At 43.4% G+C, this 22,363-nt stretch overlaps 1 protein-coding gene across 1 annotated transcript in view; it reads right to left on the bottom strand.

Annotated features, from left to right (window-relative positions):
- Positions 1-22,106, bottom strand: part of LOC124722361 (O-acyltransferase like protein-like) — a 277,205-nt gene extending 255,099 nt beyond the window's left edge. Inside the window, exon 1 of the mRNA XM_047247536.1 lies at positions 21,812-22,106. Within this exon, the coding sequence (XP_047103492.1) occupies positions 21,812-22,106 (295 nt within the window). The remainder of the gene's footprint in view (positions 1-21,811) is intronic.
- Positions 22,107-22,363: the final 257 nt, after the last annotated feature.

Genomic DNA, 22,363 nt, shown 5'->3' on the forward strand with positions numbered 1-22,363 from the left:
TTCATTGCTGTTAACATCTCATTTTAGCCAGTTTTCTGCCGATAGTACTACGTGAGCATTGTTATCATTTAGTGAGACTATTTTTGGGACCTTTCCTCAGGTGCTCTTGCAGTTAACTAATTTTATGTTAACATTTTCTTTCCCCGGTATACTATGTCGAATGGTCTTCTTTCCCGATGTGTCCGCTATTTCCCTAATGGGTCCATCATCTGCCTAACACTGGAACTCCCAGTAACAAACAGTCCCACCCTGCACGCTTGTTCGAACTTTCTAAGAAGATCGGCCCGACTGCCAACAGGCGATGCTTCCCGTGCTGTCTCAGAGAGACTTTCAACAGTGGGCAATACTTCAAACCTTTCCTTAGGGCGCAGAGGGACAGTCGTGCGGCCAGTACCCACTTTCGCCTTCCGCCCAGAGGTTCGTGACCCCGCCACGATACGCCAATAAGCGTCAGATGAGTGTCGAGCGGCCGGGACTTGAGGATCTGGAGGCCTTGCGGCATCACGCATCTAAGGCGACACTATAGGCTTTAAAGGAAATAAAACTTTCTACTGAGGTGCTCAAACGCCACCATAGCTCATGGCAGCAGCAGCAGACAGTTGCCTGTCGACCGCGGCCAACACAGCTCTTTACTGTTTACGGACAATGGCCAATTCCCCCTGCGTCCGTGCACAACATGTACAGTCTCTGTCCATCTTTAATCAGTTTTCTTCTATATCATAAGTAGTATAACATTAATACTTGGAGATCGTTGATGAAATCTAAGTTTTGCTGCTACACTGTTTCTGGTTTTTACTGCACTGCAAAGTAAGCTTACACAGTGTTGATGCATTAAAATTTACGCATAAACTTAGAGTAAATTAGTATACAGTACTGTGCACAGTAAAATAGACAGATAAAATTCATATCTTCAGAGAAACACGTGAAAAGAAGAACTTTACAGATCCTGTGTTTAAAACAGAAGCAGATGCTGCTGTTCATCACGCGTCTGCTCGATTCGGATACTTCTGCTACACTGGTACTAAACGTGGTGTTAAACCTCAGATGACACATAACTAATGATGTCAAGTAGACCTCTTAGAAAGAATTGCGCCTACTTCACTCCAGATCCCAGCGTCCATCATTACTACTTTCTCTGGTTTCGGCTCTTGAGGATGGATAGGCTACCATTCCTCCACAGGCATTCAGAGACATTACTGAAGGTGCCCGCAACAGAGTTCGAGCCGTCGTAAAGGGGAAGGGTGGACACATTCCATATTAATGTCTATTAACGTGTGTCTGTATACTTTTGAACAAATAGCAGATATGGGATTGAATAGTGCGTCCCATGTAGGTGACACCGGTAAACGATGCATTTGTTCATCTAACCAACCCTGAAGGCGACGAAAAATGGTCAAATGGCTCTGAGCACTATGGGACTGAACACCTGAGGTCATCAGTCCCCTAGACTTAGAACTACTTGAACCTAACTAAGCTAAGGACATCACATACATCCATGCCCGAGGCAGGATTCGAAACTGTGCCCGTAGCAGCAGCGTGCTTCCGGACTGAAGCGCCTAGAACCGCTCGTCCACAGCGTCCGGCGAAGGCGACGAAGCGCTTTCCATAAGTCAGTGAGTCACCGTGTCGTCCCCGACCCTCTACGGACGTGAGAGAGATTTTGCGGTCCTCCGTTACCTTAATTAAATTCTACTAAGCACATCCGGAAGAGGATTAAGCGAGATGTGTGCGACGTGGACTTAACTGTGACCAGGCTCCATGGTTTGTGGGTGGCACATGATGGTTGAGCGACTGTCAGTCAGGATGACTTCTTTACGCTTTAGGCGTGTCGTGAGGTCCGCAGTATGTCACACGGCTGCATTCACCAGAGCGAAAGAAGCTGGTATGCATTACTACGTAAGAGTCTCTAATCCAGCTGCCCACTAACGTAGCTGCCCCATCATATTCCAACAGTTTAACTATTGTATATTTTGAACTGTCTTATGCTTAGGACATTTTTAAGAGTTTTCCCTTTCTAATTACATCACCGACGAAAAATTAAACACAGCTTTCTTTTATACACGGGAGTTTCTTGCTGCGAATATTTCAAACATAGTTAACTGACTGTTTAATTAGTGCGTGAAGTCACAGAAGTACTAACAATCCCAAACTGGGGAATGATACACGAAAGGCGTTGGACATACTACATGGTTTTCTGTAAAAACGAGTGAAGAAAAAGAAAACAAATGAGTAAAAAAAAAAAACACATTACTCGCTCTTACTTACACCTAATGCAACTACCACAACAGCGAAAAGACTTACACATATGCAAACGACAATGGTTCTTCCTGCGCAGCCTTAATGAATGAAACAGATGGGGACAAAAGTAAAAATGGTACATTGCGTGTTTTCCGCGACACACTTCACCGTCGTTGATGTAGCCACAGCTATTGCGTGTAAGTTGCGCATTAACCTTACGTAATTAAAATTAGAAGAAATAAACCAAGGTCTTCAGCTATGTACTTAAGTCATGCGGGAATCAAGACGAAAATAATTATATAAAAGTAGAAAGAAATTAAATTATTTTGCACTAGCAATAATAACGGGAAAAGTGACAGAGGCAATTGCATGTCATACAGCCATGAAAACGAGGAACTGAGCAGCAGGGGTAAACTTAAGAGCAACGAGATCTGGCCTCGAATCGTTGCTGGTGAGCTATGTCTCTCCCTCCCCATCGTCCGTGACTGCTGTGCTGAGGAAGCAAGACGCTCTTCCCCTGGGACACTGCGGAACAGATGAGCCGCTATCACGCAAGTCCTCCGTAAAGGATATGCGCTTCCGCTTACGGTTACTTCGTTACCCCTACAGCAATTTGCGACGGATTGTTTCCCCTTCTGGTAGACCTTCGCGTGGGCGTTCCGCGTGTGTAACGGCCTTTTCTTTCGGAGCGTAATGTCCCGTCGACAGTGCGCTCGTAAAAAGGACAAAAATTTTCCAAGCTATAACTGAGGACAGCAGCTGAAACTTTTACACTTGTGTATGAGGAAATTTCTAAGAAAACCCTTGGAAAAAGAAAACCATTATAGGCGGGTAATGTTGCTTTGAAATATATGCTTGATTGTACATTATTCACAGCAAAAGAAGAACACGTTCTACTGACATGTACTACTGAAATTTTAAAACATAATTTCTTTGTACATTTTCATTTTCATGAGGAGGTTAGTAAGAACTGGATAAACATTTATGATATTTAACTCAAAAATTGCACTTAAGCAGACAAGACACTTACTTTCCTGTACCCAAACTTCTCAAACGATTTGTGTGTATCACATAATTACACTGATTCTGTAAAGTCGAATATATTTCACTGAGGCCTACGATGAACGTTTTAACTGAGTGTTCAAATAAGTGAATCTACTTAATGTGTGTTCTGTTACTTTAGGTAATTAAGAGAGTGATCAGAAGTATCAGACTGGAACCGCGTGACCGCTACGGTCGCAGGTTCGAATCCTGCCTCGGGCATGGATGTGTGTGATGTCCTTAAGTTAGTTAGGTTTAAGTAGTTCTAAGTTCTACGGGACTGATGACCTCAGAAGTTAAGTCCCATAGTGCTCAGAGCCATTTGAACCATTTTTTTGATCAGAGGTAAAGTCATAGATTATTTTCAGGAACTGAGCTTATTACACAAGATTTGCTTATAACAGTAAACATATTTGGATGTAAAATTTAACTTTAGAGGGCATAACGTTAAGTAAACTGTGGTTAAAATAACTAGGGGAGAAAATAAAATGTTACAGAAAGGCTATTATTTCCGTGCCGTTGGGAGTACAATCTCTTTGTATTACTACACTAAACGAAAAGAAGTTTTCCTATCCATTTAGACACGGGTGTGACTACGTAATGTTAATAGAGAGGAGGCCAGAAGGGACGAATAACGCGGTCTTGCAGCTCCACGAACCACATATAGGGTGTCCACCCTAAGAGTTCTCAGGCGCTGGCCCGCACTGACTGCTACCGTCAGACAGCAGCGCTGCCCAGTCGCTGCTAGAGTACTGGTTGTTTTCGAGTTCTGCTGTCCCTGTCACACATATTGATAAAACAAATATCGAACTACACTAATTTGCGACCGCTCTATAGAACTGGCGAGTAAAATTCCGATTTAAAAACAATTTTGTTTGTATCTATCATTCCATTTTGTTTGTATCTATCATTCCATTTTGTTTGTAATGGGGAACAAACCGACACTATCCGTCGACACTGGGTATCCTATGTAGGGGATGATTCCAGCTACACATTGCAAAAACGAAATTCCAAATATCTGCTGGAACACAGGAGAAAATGCACCTGACGACTCCTAGGAAGGTCACACAGTGTGTCCAGTGAGACGGTTTGTTTCGGGAGGAATGATTTTGCATATTTCAACATCAGAATATGCTAGTTTCGGTAATGTGGCTTGCAATAGTAGGAACTGACTAGTTGTAGAGTACTCCCAAGGAGGTGAAGACATCATTTGACAGCTCATACTAGGATGAACTGATACCAGTCCTGCTGTGGCACACAATAACATGGACCGTGTTCACTGCCAGTCTGAAAACGTAGCTAGATCTAGCTATGGGACTCTGAAATACAAATCTCGTATTTGAGCACTGCTAAGCCTAGCCTTCTGACAGGTATATACTGTCTGACGAAAACCATCTGGACACCTACTAGTGGTCATACCCACGGGGTGTATCAATCCATTGTCTTTAAGACGGTTTGAACTCTGCTGGGTAGACTTTGAGTGGATGTGGGGGAATGCCAGCCCATATCCCGTTCTTCCTCAAGAGCCGAAATCAGAGAAGGTATTGATGTTGGACACTGATTAGCGAAGTCGGCGTGTAGGTCATCCCAGAAATGTTCCATTGGGGCAGGTTGGGATATGCGCAGGCCAGTTCATTTCAGGAATGTTATTTTCCACAAAACATTGTCTCACACATGCTACTTCGTGACACGGTGTGTTGTCTTGCTAATACAAACAATCATCGCCTCCGAAATTTTCCTCTACTGTGTGCAGTACGCAGTGCTATGAAATATGTTCATATCCTTCCGCATTTAGCGTTTTCTTAAGCGTAATATGGGGACCACACCCTGAGCTCGAAAAACATCCTCATACCATATCACCACCTCCTCCGTACGTAACTGCTAGCACTGTAAGTAGCCTGTTTATATGTTTGTATGTTGGCAGCGCTATAGACTGTATTAATATCTCTGCAGCGCTCTGCGCCCTCGGTAAGAGACTGTGGTTGGACGGAGCAGTTAGCAGTTGGCGAGCGGACGGCTTGGACATGTGTCCTTCGTGGAGACTCAGTATTGGTAGGATATGCATTGTAAAATGAGGATGGATGCAGTTGGTAATGTTTGGGTAGTGGAATTATTGACAACAAAAATCGTTGATCATTTGCCCAACAACATAAAGTGCCTGGCAGGTAGCAGATCAAGTTTTAAAACTAGCTTAAAATCATTTATTTTTTAGTATTGCGACAGGGAGTAACATGAATCATCACTCCGAATCACTCGTTTCCAGTCATTTACTGTCCAGGGGCGTCGCTGTTTACAGCGTCGCTTAACAGTGTCTAGGTATGTGTGAGTTACGATCGTTGTACCCATACTTTTTAATCACCGAAGCACAGTCATTGCGCTAGTTGGACTGCTGATAGCACTTTGGAACTCACGAGTGATTTCTTCAGCTGATGTCATGCGATTTTTACAGTCACCTTCCGCAATTCCCGACGGTCGGTGTCCGTCTGTACACAAGGCCTGCATAGTTTTGGTTCAGCTGTGGTTGTTCCTTCGTCTTCCACTTCATAATCTCATCACCAAAAGTCGATTTAGGCAGCATTAGAAGGGTTGTAATGTCCCTGATGGATCTGTTATTCAGGTGGCATCCAATGACTAATGCACGTTCGAAGTCACTGAGCTCTCCTGAGAGATCCATTCTGGTGTTACTGCTTCTCTACTGATCATAAATACTCCACGCCTCGTTTAATACTGGCGGGTTCGCTTCTCGTGGCATCTAGTGGTTAATGCAGCATTACACAGGGGTGTCCTTATAGTTTTGGTCACATAGTGTATAAGGTTACAGAATAATAGCGACACAAGGGCTCGCAGATTTATTCCATAGCAGAGTACAGGTTGAGCCGATGCCAGCGGCGCAACGGTGAGAGCGGCCGCCGCCCTGTGTGTGCCAGTTGCAGGGGCCCACTACGTCCCTCACTCGTCAGGCTATACACTGATGTTGCAAAGGTCAGGGGATACCTCCTAACATCGTGTGGGACCTCCTCATGCCCGGCGTAGTACAGTAAGTCGACGTGGCACTGACTCAACAGCCGGCCGGAGTGACCGAGCGGCTCTAGGCGCTACAGTCTGGAACAGCGCGACCGCTACGACCGCAGGTTCGAATCCTGCCTCGAGCATGGATGTGTGTTATGTCCTTAGGTTAGTTAGGTTTACGTAGTTCTAAGTTCTAGGGGCTGATGACCTCAGCAGTTACGTCCCATAGTGCTCAGAGCCATTTGAACCATTTTGACTCAACAAATCACTGCAAGTCCCCTGCAGGAATACTGCGCCATGCTGTCTCTATAGCGGTACATAATTGCGGAAGTGTGACACGTGCAAAATATTGTGCACGAACTGCCTTCTCGATTATGGCACATAAACGTTCTATAGGATTCATGTCGGACGGTCTGGGTTGCTCGAATTGTCTAGAATATTATTCAAACCAATCTCGAACAATTGCGACCCAGTGACATGGCGCATTGTCGACCATAAAAACTTCATCGTTGTTTGGGAACAGGTAGCCGAACGTAACCAGTTTCAGTCAATGTTCGGTTCAGTTGGACCAGAGGATCCAGTCCAGTCCAATGTGTGTAAAAAAGCCCACGCCATTATAGAGCCAACACCAGGTTGCACAGTGCCTTGTTGATAACTTGGGTCCATTGATTCGTGAGATCAGCGCCACACTCGAACCATACCATCAGCACTTACAAACTGAAACCGGGACTCATCTAACCGGGTCACGCTCGTCTAAGGTCCAACCAATATGGTCACGAGCCCAAGGGAGGCGCTACAGGTAATGTCCTGCTGTTAGCAAAGGCATTTCCATCCGTTGTCTGCTGCCATAGCCCATTAACACCACGTTTCGCTGCGCTTTGCTAGCGGATACGTTTGTCCTATGTCCCACATTCACTTCTGCGGTTATTTCACACAGTGTTGCTAATGTGTTAGCACTGACAACTCTACGCAGACGCCGCTGCTCTCGGTCGTTAAGTGAAAGCCATCGGCCACTGCGCTGTCCGCGGTGAGAGGTAATGCGTGAGATTTGCTATTTTCAGCACATTCTTGATTCTGTGGATCTCGGGGTACTGAATTTCTTAACGATATACGAAATGGAATGATCCATGCGTCTAGCTCCAACTACTATTCCTCGTTCAGAGTCTGTTAATTCCCGTCGTGCGGCCATAATCACGTCGGAAACTCTTTCACTTCAATCAGCTAAGTGCAAATGGCAGCTCTGCCACTGCACTGCCATTTTATACCTTGTGTAAAGCGTACTACTGCCATCTGTATATGTGCATATCGTTATCCCATAGCTTTTGTCGCCTCATTGGAGATATAGCTAGGTTGCGCAACTCTTACTGACTCAAAACTGTCAATAACATAACACAAACATTAAGCAGGCTCTAATCTGGTCCTTCCGAACACATGAATACGCTGATTTTGATTAAAAAAAAAGCTCGAACGTTTGTCAACCGTTCGCTTCAAATCTCCCGCGTATAACGCAGCAGACGTCGCAAGTATTTTCTTGTTTGCTTCTATTGAGTTAACCATGCATACTTGGAAGTTCATTTTTATGGTTATCGAAAGAAAAGAATGGTATCAGCAATTACTATTTACGAGGCTCTAAGAGAAAGGGACCGATGACCGTAGCAGTCTGGTCCCTTTAATCCCACAAACCAACCAACCTCTAAGAGAAAAAGCCATTATGCGAATTTGAGTTGATGGGGATCGTACAATTTTTGGAAATCGGATTAGAATCATGGAGCGAGAGGGGCCAGTAGTTCACACTCTGGTGTTGTATTTGAGTAAGAGTGTTGTCTAAATCACCACCCAACTACTCACAGTTACGTTTAATATGATTTTTCTAATCACTTCAGGCGAATGGTGGGATGATTGTCAGCATATGTACAAGTCCTTCGTTCCACAACCCTATCCGTATCCAACCGGGCATATGCTGCGTTTGTAATGACTTAGTTAGTGATGGGAAATTAAGTTGCACCATCATTCAACCTTAAAATTAGAATCAGTCACAAGAGCCATTTTGGCAGAAGAAATTTCACTTCCTTTGTTCTGGGAACTACGAATGGCCAGAGCGGTGGTAAATTTACTTATCTGATCGGTGGAAGCTATTGCACCTGTTCTTACTGGTATGGATTGTTTACAATATCTGATGATATGTCAGATGATAAAGAGGAAGAGTACATACAATGGAAATTAAGTATCGAAATCAGGGACTGACCGAAAGAGCGCCAGATAAACCTCAACATAAACTAATGTAATGTTGTGCAAGTATATAGCGATGAAGCACGTGTTGTTCCGTTACACATCGCCCAGTAATGACTACAATCGGTCGCAAACGTAAACTATTTAGGGGTATTCATCCCGAAAGATTTAACATTGAATAATTAGTCTAGATTTTACAAAGGCAAATCCCAGATTCAGAGCTATTCGAAGAATTCTAAGATAGCGCGAATCATTCACAAAATACGTCGCACAGAACACTGCTTTCTGACCAGTACTGAGGGTAGTTCGTCAGCCCGGTTCCCTTACAAATTAATTTAACGGGTGGGGTAGAGAAAGTTAAGAGAAAAGGTGCGGAATTCATTACGCGTTTATATAATTAGCGTGCGAATCTCACAAAACGCTTAACGATGTTCAGTAGGAGGCGCTACTGGAAAGAAATAATGCGTCACCTGTCCCCTTAAGAGCGTGCACGTTCTTAGATGCGGTGAGAAGTATATTATTTCCTCTAGTTTACACTATTGCAATGAGTATGATAGTAAAATTACGGAAATTTAAGTTTATACGGAGGCCAGTCATTCATTTGAGCACCATTCCCAAATTGAAAGGGAATAAAGTGGTCAGAGCGGCGGCTTTCTGATTACTGCCGCACGTGTAATAAAATGCACGTAGCATAATGGATGTTTTCCGACTGCCAATAACTTTATAAGACTTAATGACTTGTTTAATCAGTATGAGAGTGATATTTATGTTCATATATGATCCGGGCAACGAGCAGAGACAGACCCTTCCCGTGATTACTGATGGGACTCTGGTATTGTCCTTTCAGGCAGTATTGGTCTCAAATGAAGAGAACTGGGTTCGACAGATTGTAATAAACAAGCCAATCTTATCTGAGCTTTTAGGCTGTTTTCTATAATCACAGCTGCAGGCGAACATTAGGGTGGTCTTGTAGTCTCTCTTTAACATCGCGTTTGTCTAACCTGTTTTGTTTTAAGGAATGCTGTATTTTTGGGAAACCGAACTCAATTCTTTGGCTACTTATTTGTAAATACGGCACGTGTGAAACAGACGCTGGCTAGCGCAGTTATCCTTTAAATTTTCCAGGTGAACCAGACGCTAAATTATTGTGAAAATAAACACTGCAGGAAATTTTTTGGAGGTGTAGTTTTCAGGAATAAAAACTGAATTCCCATTTTAGTGCTGCAATGTATGTATATTTTCAGTTCATACGTGTTTCACTTTATAGTTAAAAACATCTTGACTAGGCATTCTGAAATATTATGTGACTTTTCTTGTTTCTGATGTTACTGTACATTGATACATATTTAAAACAACTAATTTGTTGATTTTGTGCTTAATGAAATGATACAACTAAATTTACTTTTACAGCTTCTGATCAATTTGCTGTGTTTCCCTCGTTACAGCACAGACTGAGAAATACAGTTGCACAGAACTTTCGAGCGTTTTCTGTGCGTTGAAACAAAAATTGTTTTTTTTTCCCTCTGCAGATTTTAGTGCACTGTATAACAGTTTAGCTGCCGTTTGAAATGGTGCCTAGACAATTAACAGAGATTTTAATTTACACTGTGTGTACAGAATAAAGTCTGATAGAAAGGAAACTAAGAATTTTTAAATTGTATATTTGGATAAGACAGGAAAAAACAGTGTAAATTTGATTACCAACATACAGTCATATAGAGAGAAAACGAAGTCGTCGGGGAAAAATATCTGTGTATATAATTTAATTTCACGAAAAATCACTCTATGAACTGTTTAAAAGCTATAATTCCTGTTTTTCAAAATATAAGGAAACCCACGTAGTGTTCAGAGTGCCATTGAAGTTGGTTTTTGAATAAAAAGCAGAAACACGTCTGCGTTAAAAAATTCACATTGCTACACGGAATATGCAGTTTTGTTTATAAAAAACGTGCTTACAAGTCAACTGATGTCTGTTCTCGGACTGTTGCTTGGGATACCAAAGTTTGTAGCTCGTACCTGACAGATCTTGCTCTCTGACACGGCTCTGAGTTTACTTTGACAGCAGTCCTTATACTGCAGCTGATTACGAGAAATCAAGTAGTGGCTGAACGTTGCAATACAAAAGACACTCTCGCAGCGAATTAACACGCGGCGCGACGCCTGAGGAGCGCCCCAAAGCCAGCCGGGTGAAAGCTGGGCGCCGGGCCCACGTCACTAAGGCCACTCACTTTCGTAACGAGCGCTTCTGTCGCGACATGCAAGCGGCCAGCCTTTCATTCATCCGCTCACTGCACGCTATAATAAACATTGTCATCACCTAACCGTTCCACCGGACTCACATTCGGGAGGACGACGGTTCGAAAATGGCTCTGAGCACTATGGGTCGCGCGGTTCCAGACTGTAGCGCCTAGAACCGCTCGGACACGAAAGGGAATGACTAGTATTCATTGCAAGTAGTAGTGATTGCAACTAAATTGTATCCCTTGCGTAACTCCGATATGATCTGACGAACACAAAGATATTCAGACTGAATTGCAGTCTTCAGGACGTCCAGACTACTTCGTCACCCGATCTGGAACGTTAACATTGGTGGCAAGAGTGATATGGTAAAACTCATATATCGTCACAATTATTGTGTTTGCCGTTACCGACCAGAATAAAGGTGTGTGGAATAATCATAACAGAACGTAATAAGAACATTCTCTTGACAGTCCACGAATGGGTTGAGAATGTAAGGAAACGGAATATTTACCATCTGTTCATTTTAAATTGCAGCAAGGTCGAAGCACACAACAAAAGTTAGTGTGTCACGAGGAGCTGTCGCTAACATTTTCCACACCTGAGCTCACGCAAAACTCCGTTAGAACGTTAGCATCGAACGGTTCTGCCGGAAACGCGTCTTGCAGGCCACGTACGTTGCTACTAGCTGAGTCCCACAGATATACGTAATACTCACGACAAAAATATCCAAAGAAGTGAGCCGAAATTAACACCACCCAATACATATACGGATATGTTTATCAAATCGCTGGTTACGAAATACTGTTGATATGAACATGAAGGGTTCAGTAAGACGGGCGTTTTCTTTGACCTGTACCTTTGACAATTGTTTTGTGGCGTACAGAAGCTTTATCTTTATAAATGAAAACGTTTAACGTTTTTCTGTGTCATTTATTTGTATATACAGCCACTGATCTCACAGTCCTCATACAAACTATGGAGAAGGTAAGACCTGTATCGTAATTCTAGCTATATGGAGTACATGGTAGTGATTAGTATAAAGTGTAGTGTTGCATGTATATCGAGAAAAACGAAAGGTCGAGAGACGTACAACGTGCCGCATCGCTCTAAGCACCATGGGGGCTGAGAGCCTCAATATGACCGATCTCCAATACAATAATCTTGTCTTTACGCCACAGCCTGTTCTCCCCTTTCCACTGTCAGCCAGATAATAACATCGGCAGACACTTTGACTGATTAATACTTGTACTTGATTAAAAAAAAAAAAGAGGTTTGACTATGAATTTCAGTGAAGTCTCAGAATTCTTTTACTCTGTTATATTATTAAATAAAAAGCGGGCGTGATGCAGACGGATGGAGATGCTCATAAGTACTCGCTTCCTTATCCCTTGTAAGGAAATGCTGACGAAGAGACAAGAGCTGTTATTTACTATTAAGCATGCGAATAGCCGGTAAAAGAATTAAAACGTTTCTCCGCCTAATAACATTTGCCCATCTGCCTCTCTCGAGAAATAAGGCCTAAAGGTCAGATTTTAACGTCTCATCGACGTCAGAATCATTGCAGATGGAATACTATTTCCGGTAGAGAATAACGGGGAAAGATAGTGACTTTGATTTGTTTAGGGAACCATCCTCTCATTCACAACAAGCAACCGAAATCGTAATTCAGGATGGTGATATGAGGATATGGATGTCATCCTTCTTGAATGGAAATCCACTACTTTAACTGCGTTACTTTGATTTACTCACTGAGGGAAGTACCTTCTCATCAACAATTTTAGCTGCACTGGTCAGCCGGCCGGGGTGGCCGAGCGGTTCTAGGCGCTACAGTCTGGAACCGCGTGACCGCTACGGTCGCAGGTTCGAATCCTTCCTCGGGCATGGATGTGTGTGATGTCCTTAGGTTAGTTAGGTTTAAGTAGTTCTAAGTTCTAAGGGACTGATGACCTCAGAAGTTAAGTCCCATAGTGCTCAGAGCCATTTGAACCATTTGCACTGGTCAGGATACTGTTCACTTTTGGGATTCAGTAAGTGTGCATTCTCTTCTGTTATTCGGTCTGATTGAAAACAAATTGTTTCACCTTTGATACTTTTATAAGATTTGATTAATTCTTACTGAAGAGCTTCACAGGGTAACGCAGCACACGTTGAGTTATTAAACTCATGCGATAGTCAACTGTACAACTAAGAACTGAAAAATAGATCAGGGTTGCGATGGATACGAATATTGTCAAACATACCAGTAATAGGCTAGCTTGGCACATGACGACAAACGTATAAATTAAAACGTACAAATAAAACACAGTAACCAGTCGCTGTGACTTTTCTGTTACGAAACACGAAAATCCACTATTGTAACAGTGGCTAAATCGATATTTTGACTGCAATGTGATTTTCAAATGTTGAATATATTAAAAATTTTATAATATGATTTGTGATGTCGTATGGTTGAGAAATTAAGTAATGAATTCCGGTTTTACGTATCGTGCTTTAATTTTTGTTTCCGAATTGTGTGTCGCGGCTTATTGTGTCTGAAGAAGCAGATCAGCAGGCACACTCTTAATGTCAGAAACCATGAATATATCTTAAAGCATCACGAGCGTTTCTGACGATCTCGCTGTCGACGTGGCTTGACACTCTCTCTAACGAGCATTATTTAACGGGAGCTGTACGTGTTGCTAGAGGCGGCGCAACTGAAGTGACTGGGTGGAGAAAGCCCAACAAGGCGCTGGCCGCTGTCTCTATGTCAAGTATCGTTTGAACTTCTTACTTTCTGCGTGGATATACGCGAACCACGGTAACTTCTTCCGTTTGATGTACTAGACACTACGATGAGCAGGCTTGATACCATTACAGTGAGTGAGTGTTAGTGTACATCGTCGGTAAGTAACTGCAAGAGATCAGCACTTTTAGTAAATGAGATTGGTAAATTGTGTATCTGTCGTTTGAAACTAACAAGAGTTATTTAATGGGAATTAAAGTTCAGCTTGGCGAGGCCCTGGAGGTCGATACGCCATTAAGGCGTGAAGTCAAACTGTGTTGACTCCCGTGGCGAAAGGTAATACATCAAGTTTCTCTTTCAGGTTCTTTGGTTGACGCGATAGAATCGTATTCGAGAAGAGCAGGGATTTATATCGGGTCTAGTAGTCCCGATTCAGATCTCTGGTGGCTATGCACATGGCTTCAACTGAAAGCCAGTATCGTTTGTACAAGCTCACAGCGAATACCGCCCTATTAACGAACGTCAAGATGCCGACGAGTCGTTAGGTCCAGCTTTCTTTTTGTTGTGACTTCACTGTCATCTCGGAATTCAGACTTTCAGGATTCCTATTTAAGCAAGTTTTAGATTATTACTGATTACTGGAATGACCACACGACATACACAGCACGCGTCTACGTTGCCTTGTCGCTTAACCACTTGCTTTTGTGTGGCAGCGAGCTGAGACTGTAAACCAAACGCTGGCCGTGACAGAACGAACGCTCTGTTGTGAGAATTTGCACGCTGCAGAGATAAGCAAAACATCGGATACAGACCCCTTTACAGATAGTACTTCGCCATGCGATAGCGTATAATGGGAAGCCCACGTAAGAAGTGAAACGCAGTTTGCTGTAGTAAAAAAAAATTCAAATGGCTCTGAGCACTATGTGACTTAACTGCTGAAGTCATCAGTCCCCTAGAACTTAAAACTACTTAAATCCAACTAACCTAAGGACATCACACACATCCATGCCCGAGGCAGGATTCGAACCTGCGACCGTAGCGGTCGCGCGGTTCCGGACTGTAGCGCCAAGAACCGCTCGGCCACTACGGCCGGCTTTGCTGTAGTACAAATAGGTTTATTTTCCTAATGGTCTCATGGATGAAATGAAGAGTGGAAATGAAAAACCTTATAACGGTCAAATGCAACATTTGTCATGGGAATGCAAAAACACACTATCTATGCTTGTACATAACTGATGTGCATCCAAAAAATTGAGGAGGTGTTCTGATACTAAAGAATTATGCTGCTCATTGTATCATTGAAGAAAATTAGAAAATAAATACTTTACTATGAACGTTCTAAGTGCCATACCAGGAAATTGACAGGGTATAATTTTCAATAAGAAAGTTTTTCCAAGTTGATTCTTATAAAGAAAAAAAACAGCAACCAGCCACCGTAAATAAAGCTGTTTATTTACATAAATAGACCACTTATCGGTTCGAGCCGACAGGTTCCTCTTCAAATGGCTGGACATGTTTATATTATATCTGTTATTGTTTACATTAATTGTTGGCTGTTTTTTTCTAACAACTAATTTGAATAACAGATCCATACAGATTATAAAAACGGATGTGCGTATATATGTATGTATGTGTGTTCCATACCCCCTACTAAGCCAATGGACCGATTTCAACCAAACATGGTACACCTCTCACTTGCTGTCCCTAAACCATCGCTGTTGGGGTAAGGACCACCTACCTATCAAAGGGATGAGGGGTGAAGGAGCTAAAGCAGTGCGACTCACGACGCACGAATACCCATACTTTAGTCATTTGGTATATGAGAATTAAAACTTAGTGATCTGCGAAAAACTTTACACATAATTTCAGGCCTTTACGAAAAAATTTTTCTGGTTAACAACCTCCAAGACATAACGAAAGGCACAGATTAACGCTTACTGCGTATTCGTTGTTACAGCATGAAGCACGAAGATTTCATTTATTATTTCTTTACTACTTAGTGTATCCGCGATACATTTTGCAGACAGTATTCACGTATACCACTGAACGTAACAGAAGAATCACATCATTGTACGACTCGTACTTCATGAAATATGACGTTATAAACACTAAAATGCGTCAAAAACTGCTGCATCATGTTAGACGTTTAAATTTATTACTTCGCTGCTACTACATCTATTCGCAACACTTTTCGCATACGGTGTCCGCATATGCCGCTGAATGTACTTACAATAATATATCACTCTACGACTTGAAGTTCAGGAGATACGACATCATAAACATTTAGCTGCGTTAAAATGAAACTGCAGGACGAAATTCGTTAGATATGAACTATGTATACAAATATATGTAAATATATTTGACAGGTGCGTATGCGGGCAAAGCCATGGGTAACATGTTCATCCTAAGCCGCTGATAAGATTTCAACCAAATTCGGTGCACCCATTAGTTACGATCGGGAAAGAAATGCTGCGCGTTCTATTGGAGTGAGCGTGATAACGTGGACAGTGAAGGGCGGAGTAGAAGATGGACAGGCAGCGAGGGGAAAGGAGGAGCTGGACGGGGAGAGAGGGGAGAAGCAGATAAACAGAGCTAGGGAGAGAAGAAAACGGACAGTGAAAGGGAAGAGGAGGAGATGGACACAGGTAGGAATGAGGAGGAGAGTGGGGAGGGGAGGAGACGGACAAAGAGAGGGGATGTAGGAGGTGGAATTACGGGGGGGGGGGAGATGGAGATGGACAGAAGGGGAAGGAGCAGATGGACAGAGGAGGGAAGAGCAGATGGATAGAGAGAGCAGCAAGACGGACAGGAAGTGGTTGGGGTGGTGGAGGAGGTGAACAGAGAGGGGCAGTGGAGGAGGTAGAGAACGGGGTGAAGGAGGAGATGGACGTTTGAAAAAGAACCTCTCGTTTCGAAACCGGTAAAGTTTCGTATTAGCGCACTCTCCGCTGCAGAGTGAAGATCTCATTCCGGTAACTGTGTTATTTGTGTAAATAAAAAACATTATTAATAGTGACTCGTTAATGTTTTCTTGTTTGCAAGAATCAGCTTTTATTTTCCACACACCCACGGTAAAAAAAAAGAAAAGAAAAAAGTCAGTTTTTGACGAAATAGCAGGAGGGACGTTTTTGTTCCAAGTGTCATTAGCACCAGGACATTACGTAATGTTTGTGATAATACAAGTACAGAAATACAGCATTAGATTTTTGACTAACAGAACAGCAGCCAACAAAACACTTCTCATATCTTCTAAATTTTGTAACTCCAGAGAGAACCAGAGCCTGCATAAAGACCTTGTGGCATTTACTAACGCATTTCTGAAAGACTTTCTTCGTAGTTTGGCACATGGATCAAGTCTAAGGACATGCAACAGAGTACCGAGAACACAATAGCACTGAAAACGCGTTTTGTGACGAAATGACACTTATAACGTCTTTGATTTCCACTCATAAAATGATAAGCCTCGTGTGCTATCCTTATCACACTATCGACAAAAATTATCTTAATGTTGTCGGAAACACACAGAACCAAATTTATTGATCTTGTATTGATACGAGACCTGAGGTTACAACAGAATGGAATGACGCTCTCGCAAAATACTGCAGTTATAAAATTCAGGACTCGAAGTATCGGGAGTACAGCTTGGACCGCAATCCCGCCTTCCGTAATTAGATTTTCGTTATTTCCTAAAACTCTAAGCGAATGATTTCGTCCGCTTGCCACAGCCGATTGCTTATACTTTTTTCATACATGTCTAAACAATAAAAAAAGCCGGTTCCCGGAACTCAAATCTCTTCAGAACGCGTACCACATGTAGTGAAATAATAATCGGAAAACAAATGTACGAGTTTACTATTGTAAAACAGTCTTTTTTGATACGTAAAACACAGAGTTGTATAAGCAGGCGTTTCCTCTTATCGCGGTTTTTTCTAAACGCCACAAATGAAATGTCTTCACGTTCTCAATATTGTTTCATACGTGAAGAGCTTAACAGCCATAAACATATCAATTTGGAGGAACTTGGAACCTATCACTTTGTAGAAAGATAACATCTGTTATGAGAGCAATACAGAGACCTAGTCTGTGACGCTTCTAATGTTGAATGCGATAATATGGAACATTTTATACGAAAAGCAGACAAAATGAAAACTATAACGAACTTCATAGGTACATGTTGTAATGGCTGCTTACATGTCTAAAACATTATGCTGCTGTTACATTGATTTTCTTGTAGTTACTGACTATGATTATGTAGTTAAACATAAGACAGTTTCAGAAGAACTGAGTGCAAAAATATTGCTTTTTGTGCTTTTTAAAGAAGTTTTGAAATAGTGTTAGCTATACTGTTACTTCTTCATGTGGTTGTCCCTTGTGAAGCTAATATTTTTTCATATGAAAGTCTGTAGTTTTATACCCGCCTTTATAGCAGCAGGTGTCTGCGAATAAATTTCTCCGCTAGCTGAGAACCAAAGCTGTGCCGTATAACTGCGAGCGATCCCGCGCTGTGCGTTAGTGACGCTGACGCAACAATGGTAGGACACGAAGAGAAAACGTATACCCCTTTTTTCTGTTCGCGTTGCTACTATTGAACATCGTAAATTACTGTGTTCGGTTTATAATGGAACTGGCATGGTGCTAATTTGCAACTAGAGTAATGGTGGACATCACAGGCTGATGATAACTTCGCACAGAGATGGATGGAATTTCTTAGTTTTCAGGAATGGAGTGATCAGTTCTGCTGGCACATTTCTCCGAAATTCACTGGTACGGGTAAGTTAAACGAGAAAGAATGTTCCTAAAATACTGAATTTTTAAAACACTATAAAAATTTGAAAGCACTTCAGACCACTTCAGACCACTTTTCCGAGACAAGTATCGAACTTTAACTCCACCAATTAACAGGCAACTACATTGTCAGAACGCGACGACAAGAGTGAGATAATAGACGGTTTGAATCTAAGAAGAGATAATCTTTTCAAACAAAACTTCAAGCCGGAAATTCATACTTAGAATTATTAGGATCACTTTCTTCTGCAGACTGTCATATTAAGTTTCGATCATATATAATAAACTGCGTAATGGATCTTTAACCATTTACTGGGACACATTTTATAAAAGTTTAGGAACAGAATTAGTTTTCTAATCATCATTGAGATATTCTTGTGTCTTATGAACGTGTCATTGTTCGGTGCAGTGTTTGATGTGAGTGGTTAAGTCTCCACAGTCTATTAATCTCGACTAGCAACGGGACGTACATGCCATGTACAGCCACAAGTTAACGATCACAGGACGTTTGAGAAAACCAAAGGAAATTTCCATCTAGTGTAGCTAAGTGAGTAGGGTATTCCATAAAAACGATTCACTGTGGTTATTTTGTACATACACCTCAATAGACAGGGCTCCGAGTCAGGTAGCGCAGTGGTTAAGTTTCAGAAATTGTTTTAAGGAAGGACGATGTTCAGACCTACGCTGGGCCATCTAGGTTTCACTTTTCCACCGTTTACCTAAATCATTTAAGGTGAAAAACGGTGTAGTTCGTTTGATAAAGTCATAGTCGAATTCATCCGTTATCGTTCTCCAATAGAGGTACAAGTTCGTCTCTTCCAACACCGTACACGACGAGCTTTAAACACTAAACGGCCATTTGCTTACTTCCAAGAAAAAGGAAGGAAGATTCGGTTTTAACGTCCCGTCGACATCGAGGCCACTAGAGACGGAGGTCGGATTGCTTCTAGCATAGGGAAGGAATTCGGCAGTGCCCTTTCAACAGAACCATCACGGCAACTGCCTGGAGCGATTTAGGGAAGTCACGGGCAACCTAAATGAGGATGGCGGCACGCGGGTTTAAACCGTTGCCCTCCAGGATGCGAGTCCAGTGTGCTAACCACAGCGATACCTCGCTCGGTCTGCTTACTTCCAAACAGTAGCTTTCTTTAGAAGGGCACGGCCGAAATATTCCTACCTTCCTCCCTTCCAAGTAGTAGCAGTCTCATTATATAGAACAGATGGAGACACGAAGTCTTTGTGCAGCGAGTTTCTTTATAGAGTTTAGTTTAACCGACAAATTTCAAGAAAAAATGAGCAACAAGTGGATCTGTTACTTGCGGAAGGCTGTTTCCTCGAAGCCGACGGTAAATCGACTGTAAAATGGTCTGGATTTTTATTCACCCTTGTCGAAGCACTGACGCGTAATTCAATGTATGAAAACATAACGATGCTACTGGCGTATAAACTGTAAGAAGTTGAGCTGTGAATCCTTTACTCTTGTTGCTGCGTGCACTACGTGACAATGTGAAACAGTATGCCGTACAGGAAATCGAACATAGCATCTGTCTTTCTCGGTCTGATCTGTCAATAGAACCACCAGACAAGGCTTCGACTATAAGTTTTACATTACAATTTAAGACGGACTGAGAGGAGCAATCGCAAATTGTAATTTTGTAGGATTTGAAGTAGAAATGTCGACCGCACTGTTCTGCACTTACTTTTATAGCTCACAAGACTTCGTGTACCATTGTAACGTCTTTAATTTTCTATTCCGATAGCGACTGGTGCGCGAAAAGAACCGCTAGTGTTAAGTCTCCGTATAATCTCGCATTCCTTTATGATTACCCTCACGATCCTTTTTTGCGAGATATATTCAGGAACTGATGTATGTCTTGGAAACGTCGGCTGTTGCAAAAATCGTAAATCACTTCCCCTTGTGTTTAACGAAATGAAACGAAGGACATGATTTAGAAGGTGCCTGTTCGACCGGTTCTTGAGTATTGCTCATCAATCTGGGAGCCTTACCAAGGAGCACTGATAGAAGATCCAACGAAGAGGGACGCTTTTCGCCACGGGATCGTTTAGTCGGCGAGAGAGCGTTACAGAAAAGCTCAACAAACTCCGGAGAAAGACGCTTCAAGAGAGGCGTTGTGCATCATGGGAAGTCTTACTATTGAAATTTCGAGCGAGCATTTAAGGGAACAGTCGGACAACATACGAGGGTTGTTCGGAAAGTAAGGTCAGATCGGGAGCGAAATGGAAACCACAATGAAAATCCGATGAAGCTTTATATAGATGTTTCGGGCAATGTCTCTGACATGCCCGTCGAATGCGCTATGTCACTTTTTTCACTTCAGTGCGCACAGTGAGCAAATAAGGATGCCTCGAAAAATAGTGTCCACCGGAAGTGTGAGGACCTGGTGAGAGATTTCGAGTATGTCATGCAGCCCATATAACGTAACTCTCATGCATTTTCTTCTTCATGACAATTCTCGGCCGCACTCTGCAGGTGCAATGAAGATGCTCCCGTAGTGTTTTCGATAGGAGGTGTTTGATCACTCACAATACAGCCCATAACTGGCTCCCCTTCACTTTCACTTTTGCTCACATAAATCGCTGGCTATGACGACATATTGGCACAGACAACGAGCTGTAGACCACCGTAGAGAATTGGCGGAAAGTACGGGCGGCTGCAGTCTATGATGAAGCTATTGGGAAGCTGGTACAACGCTACGACACATTTCTATGTCGGAGAGGCGATTATGTAGATATGTAGCTGGTAGGTGTAGCTAACTGTTGTAACTAAAACATTTTTGATTTTCTCTGTGATTTCCATTTCGTGACCGATCGGACCTTACTTTCTGAATAGCTCTCCTAGTAATTCCTCGCACATACGAAATGACCATACGAAAATTCGAAAAATTAGACCTGATACAAAGGCTTACTGACGATCATTCTTCCGACGCAGCATTCGCGAGTGGAACAGGGAAGGGGGGTATCAGTTAATGGTACAAAAAGTACCCTCCATTACATACCGTTAGGTGGCTTGCGAAGTATGATGTAGATGTGACGTTTGTCCCTAGAGTTCGCTGGGAATATCCCTGACACTTTCGCATTTACTAAGCGAGACTGTAACGAAACGCGCAGCTCTTCTTTGGATCTTCTCTATATCCTCCGTCAACATTACCAGGTAAGGGTTCCAAACTAAGGAGTAATGGTGAAGTATTGATCGAAATGCATACTTTGTGGGACCACTTCGTGAGGATTCTCCACTGAATCTGTCTGGCATTTGCCTTTTCTAGTATTATTTCTATGTGGTCGTTGCACTTCAAATCGCCCCCGCCCCGTACACATAAATACCGATGTTCAATGGATGTGACTGTCCCCAGTGCTCGTTCGGCAACCATTGTAGATAGTGTTGCCTTGGAAACTTCTCTGTCGTGCTGTTCTGCTTCTCCGAAAAGGTTAATAAAAGGCGTAGAAGTGGGTCTTTAAAAACTACGAGCATTCGGTGTGGTTGACAGCGAGGGAAGCGAGCTCGGCAGCGACGTGGTTGAGACTCACTCTTGAGCGCCCAGAGGTGTCCGCGCCGCAGGTCCCTCAGGAAGGCGGAGAGGTGTCGGTCACAGGCGTCAGACAGCGACGGCCTGCGAGGCCAGGCGTCGGCGAGCCGCCGCGGGCTCCAGGCGTCCAGCAACGCCGGCACGTCGGCCGGCTCCCTGGGCGGCGCGGCCGTGGCGGGCGCGGGGGCGGCCTGGCGCGCGGGCTGCGGCACGCGCATGATGTTGGAGTCGGCGGCGGCGGCGACGGCGGCGGCGGCGGCCAGCGCCGCGGCGACGAGCAAGGCTGACGCGACCATGGCCGGGCGTGCTCTGGCCGCCGTGCCGCCGTCCCGCGGCCGGCGGGCTCGCACCGCCTGACGTCACGCGCTTTCACTCTCCCCGCGCGCGTCTGTCGTCTGCGCTGTGGCCCACTTCCGGAGCTTCCGAGAAATGCGCACGGGCCCGCCACTGGACACGGACGCCGGACATCGCAACAGAGAGAGCCGCCACGGCTCGCGTGCCTTACCACTCTTTTTTTCGCGCAGGCTACCTCCGCCGGAACGAGCCCTCGGAC

This window comes from Schistocerca piceifrons, chromosome X (genome assembly GCF_021461385.2).
Source record: "Schistocerca piceifrons isolate TAMUIC-IGC-003096 chromosome X, iqSchPice1.1, whole genome shotgun sequence".
Classification (NCBI taxonomy): Eukaryota; Metazoa; Arthropoda; class Insecta; order Orthoptera; family Acrididae; genus Schistocerca; species Schistocerca piceifrons.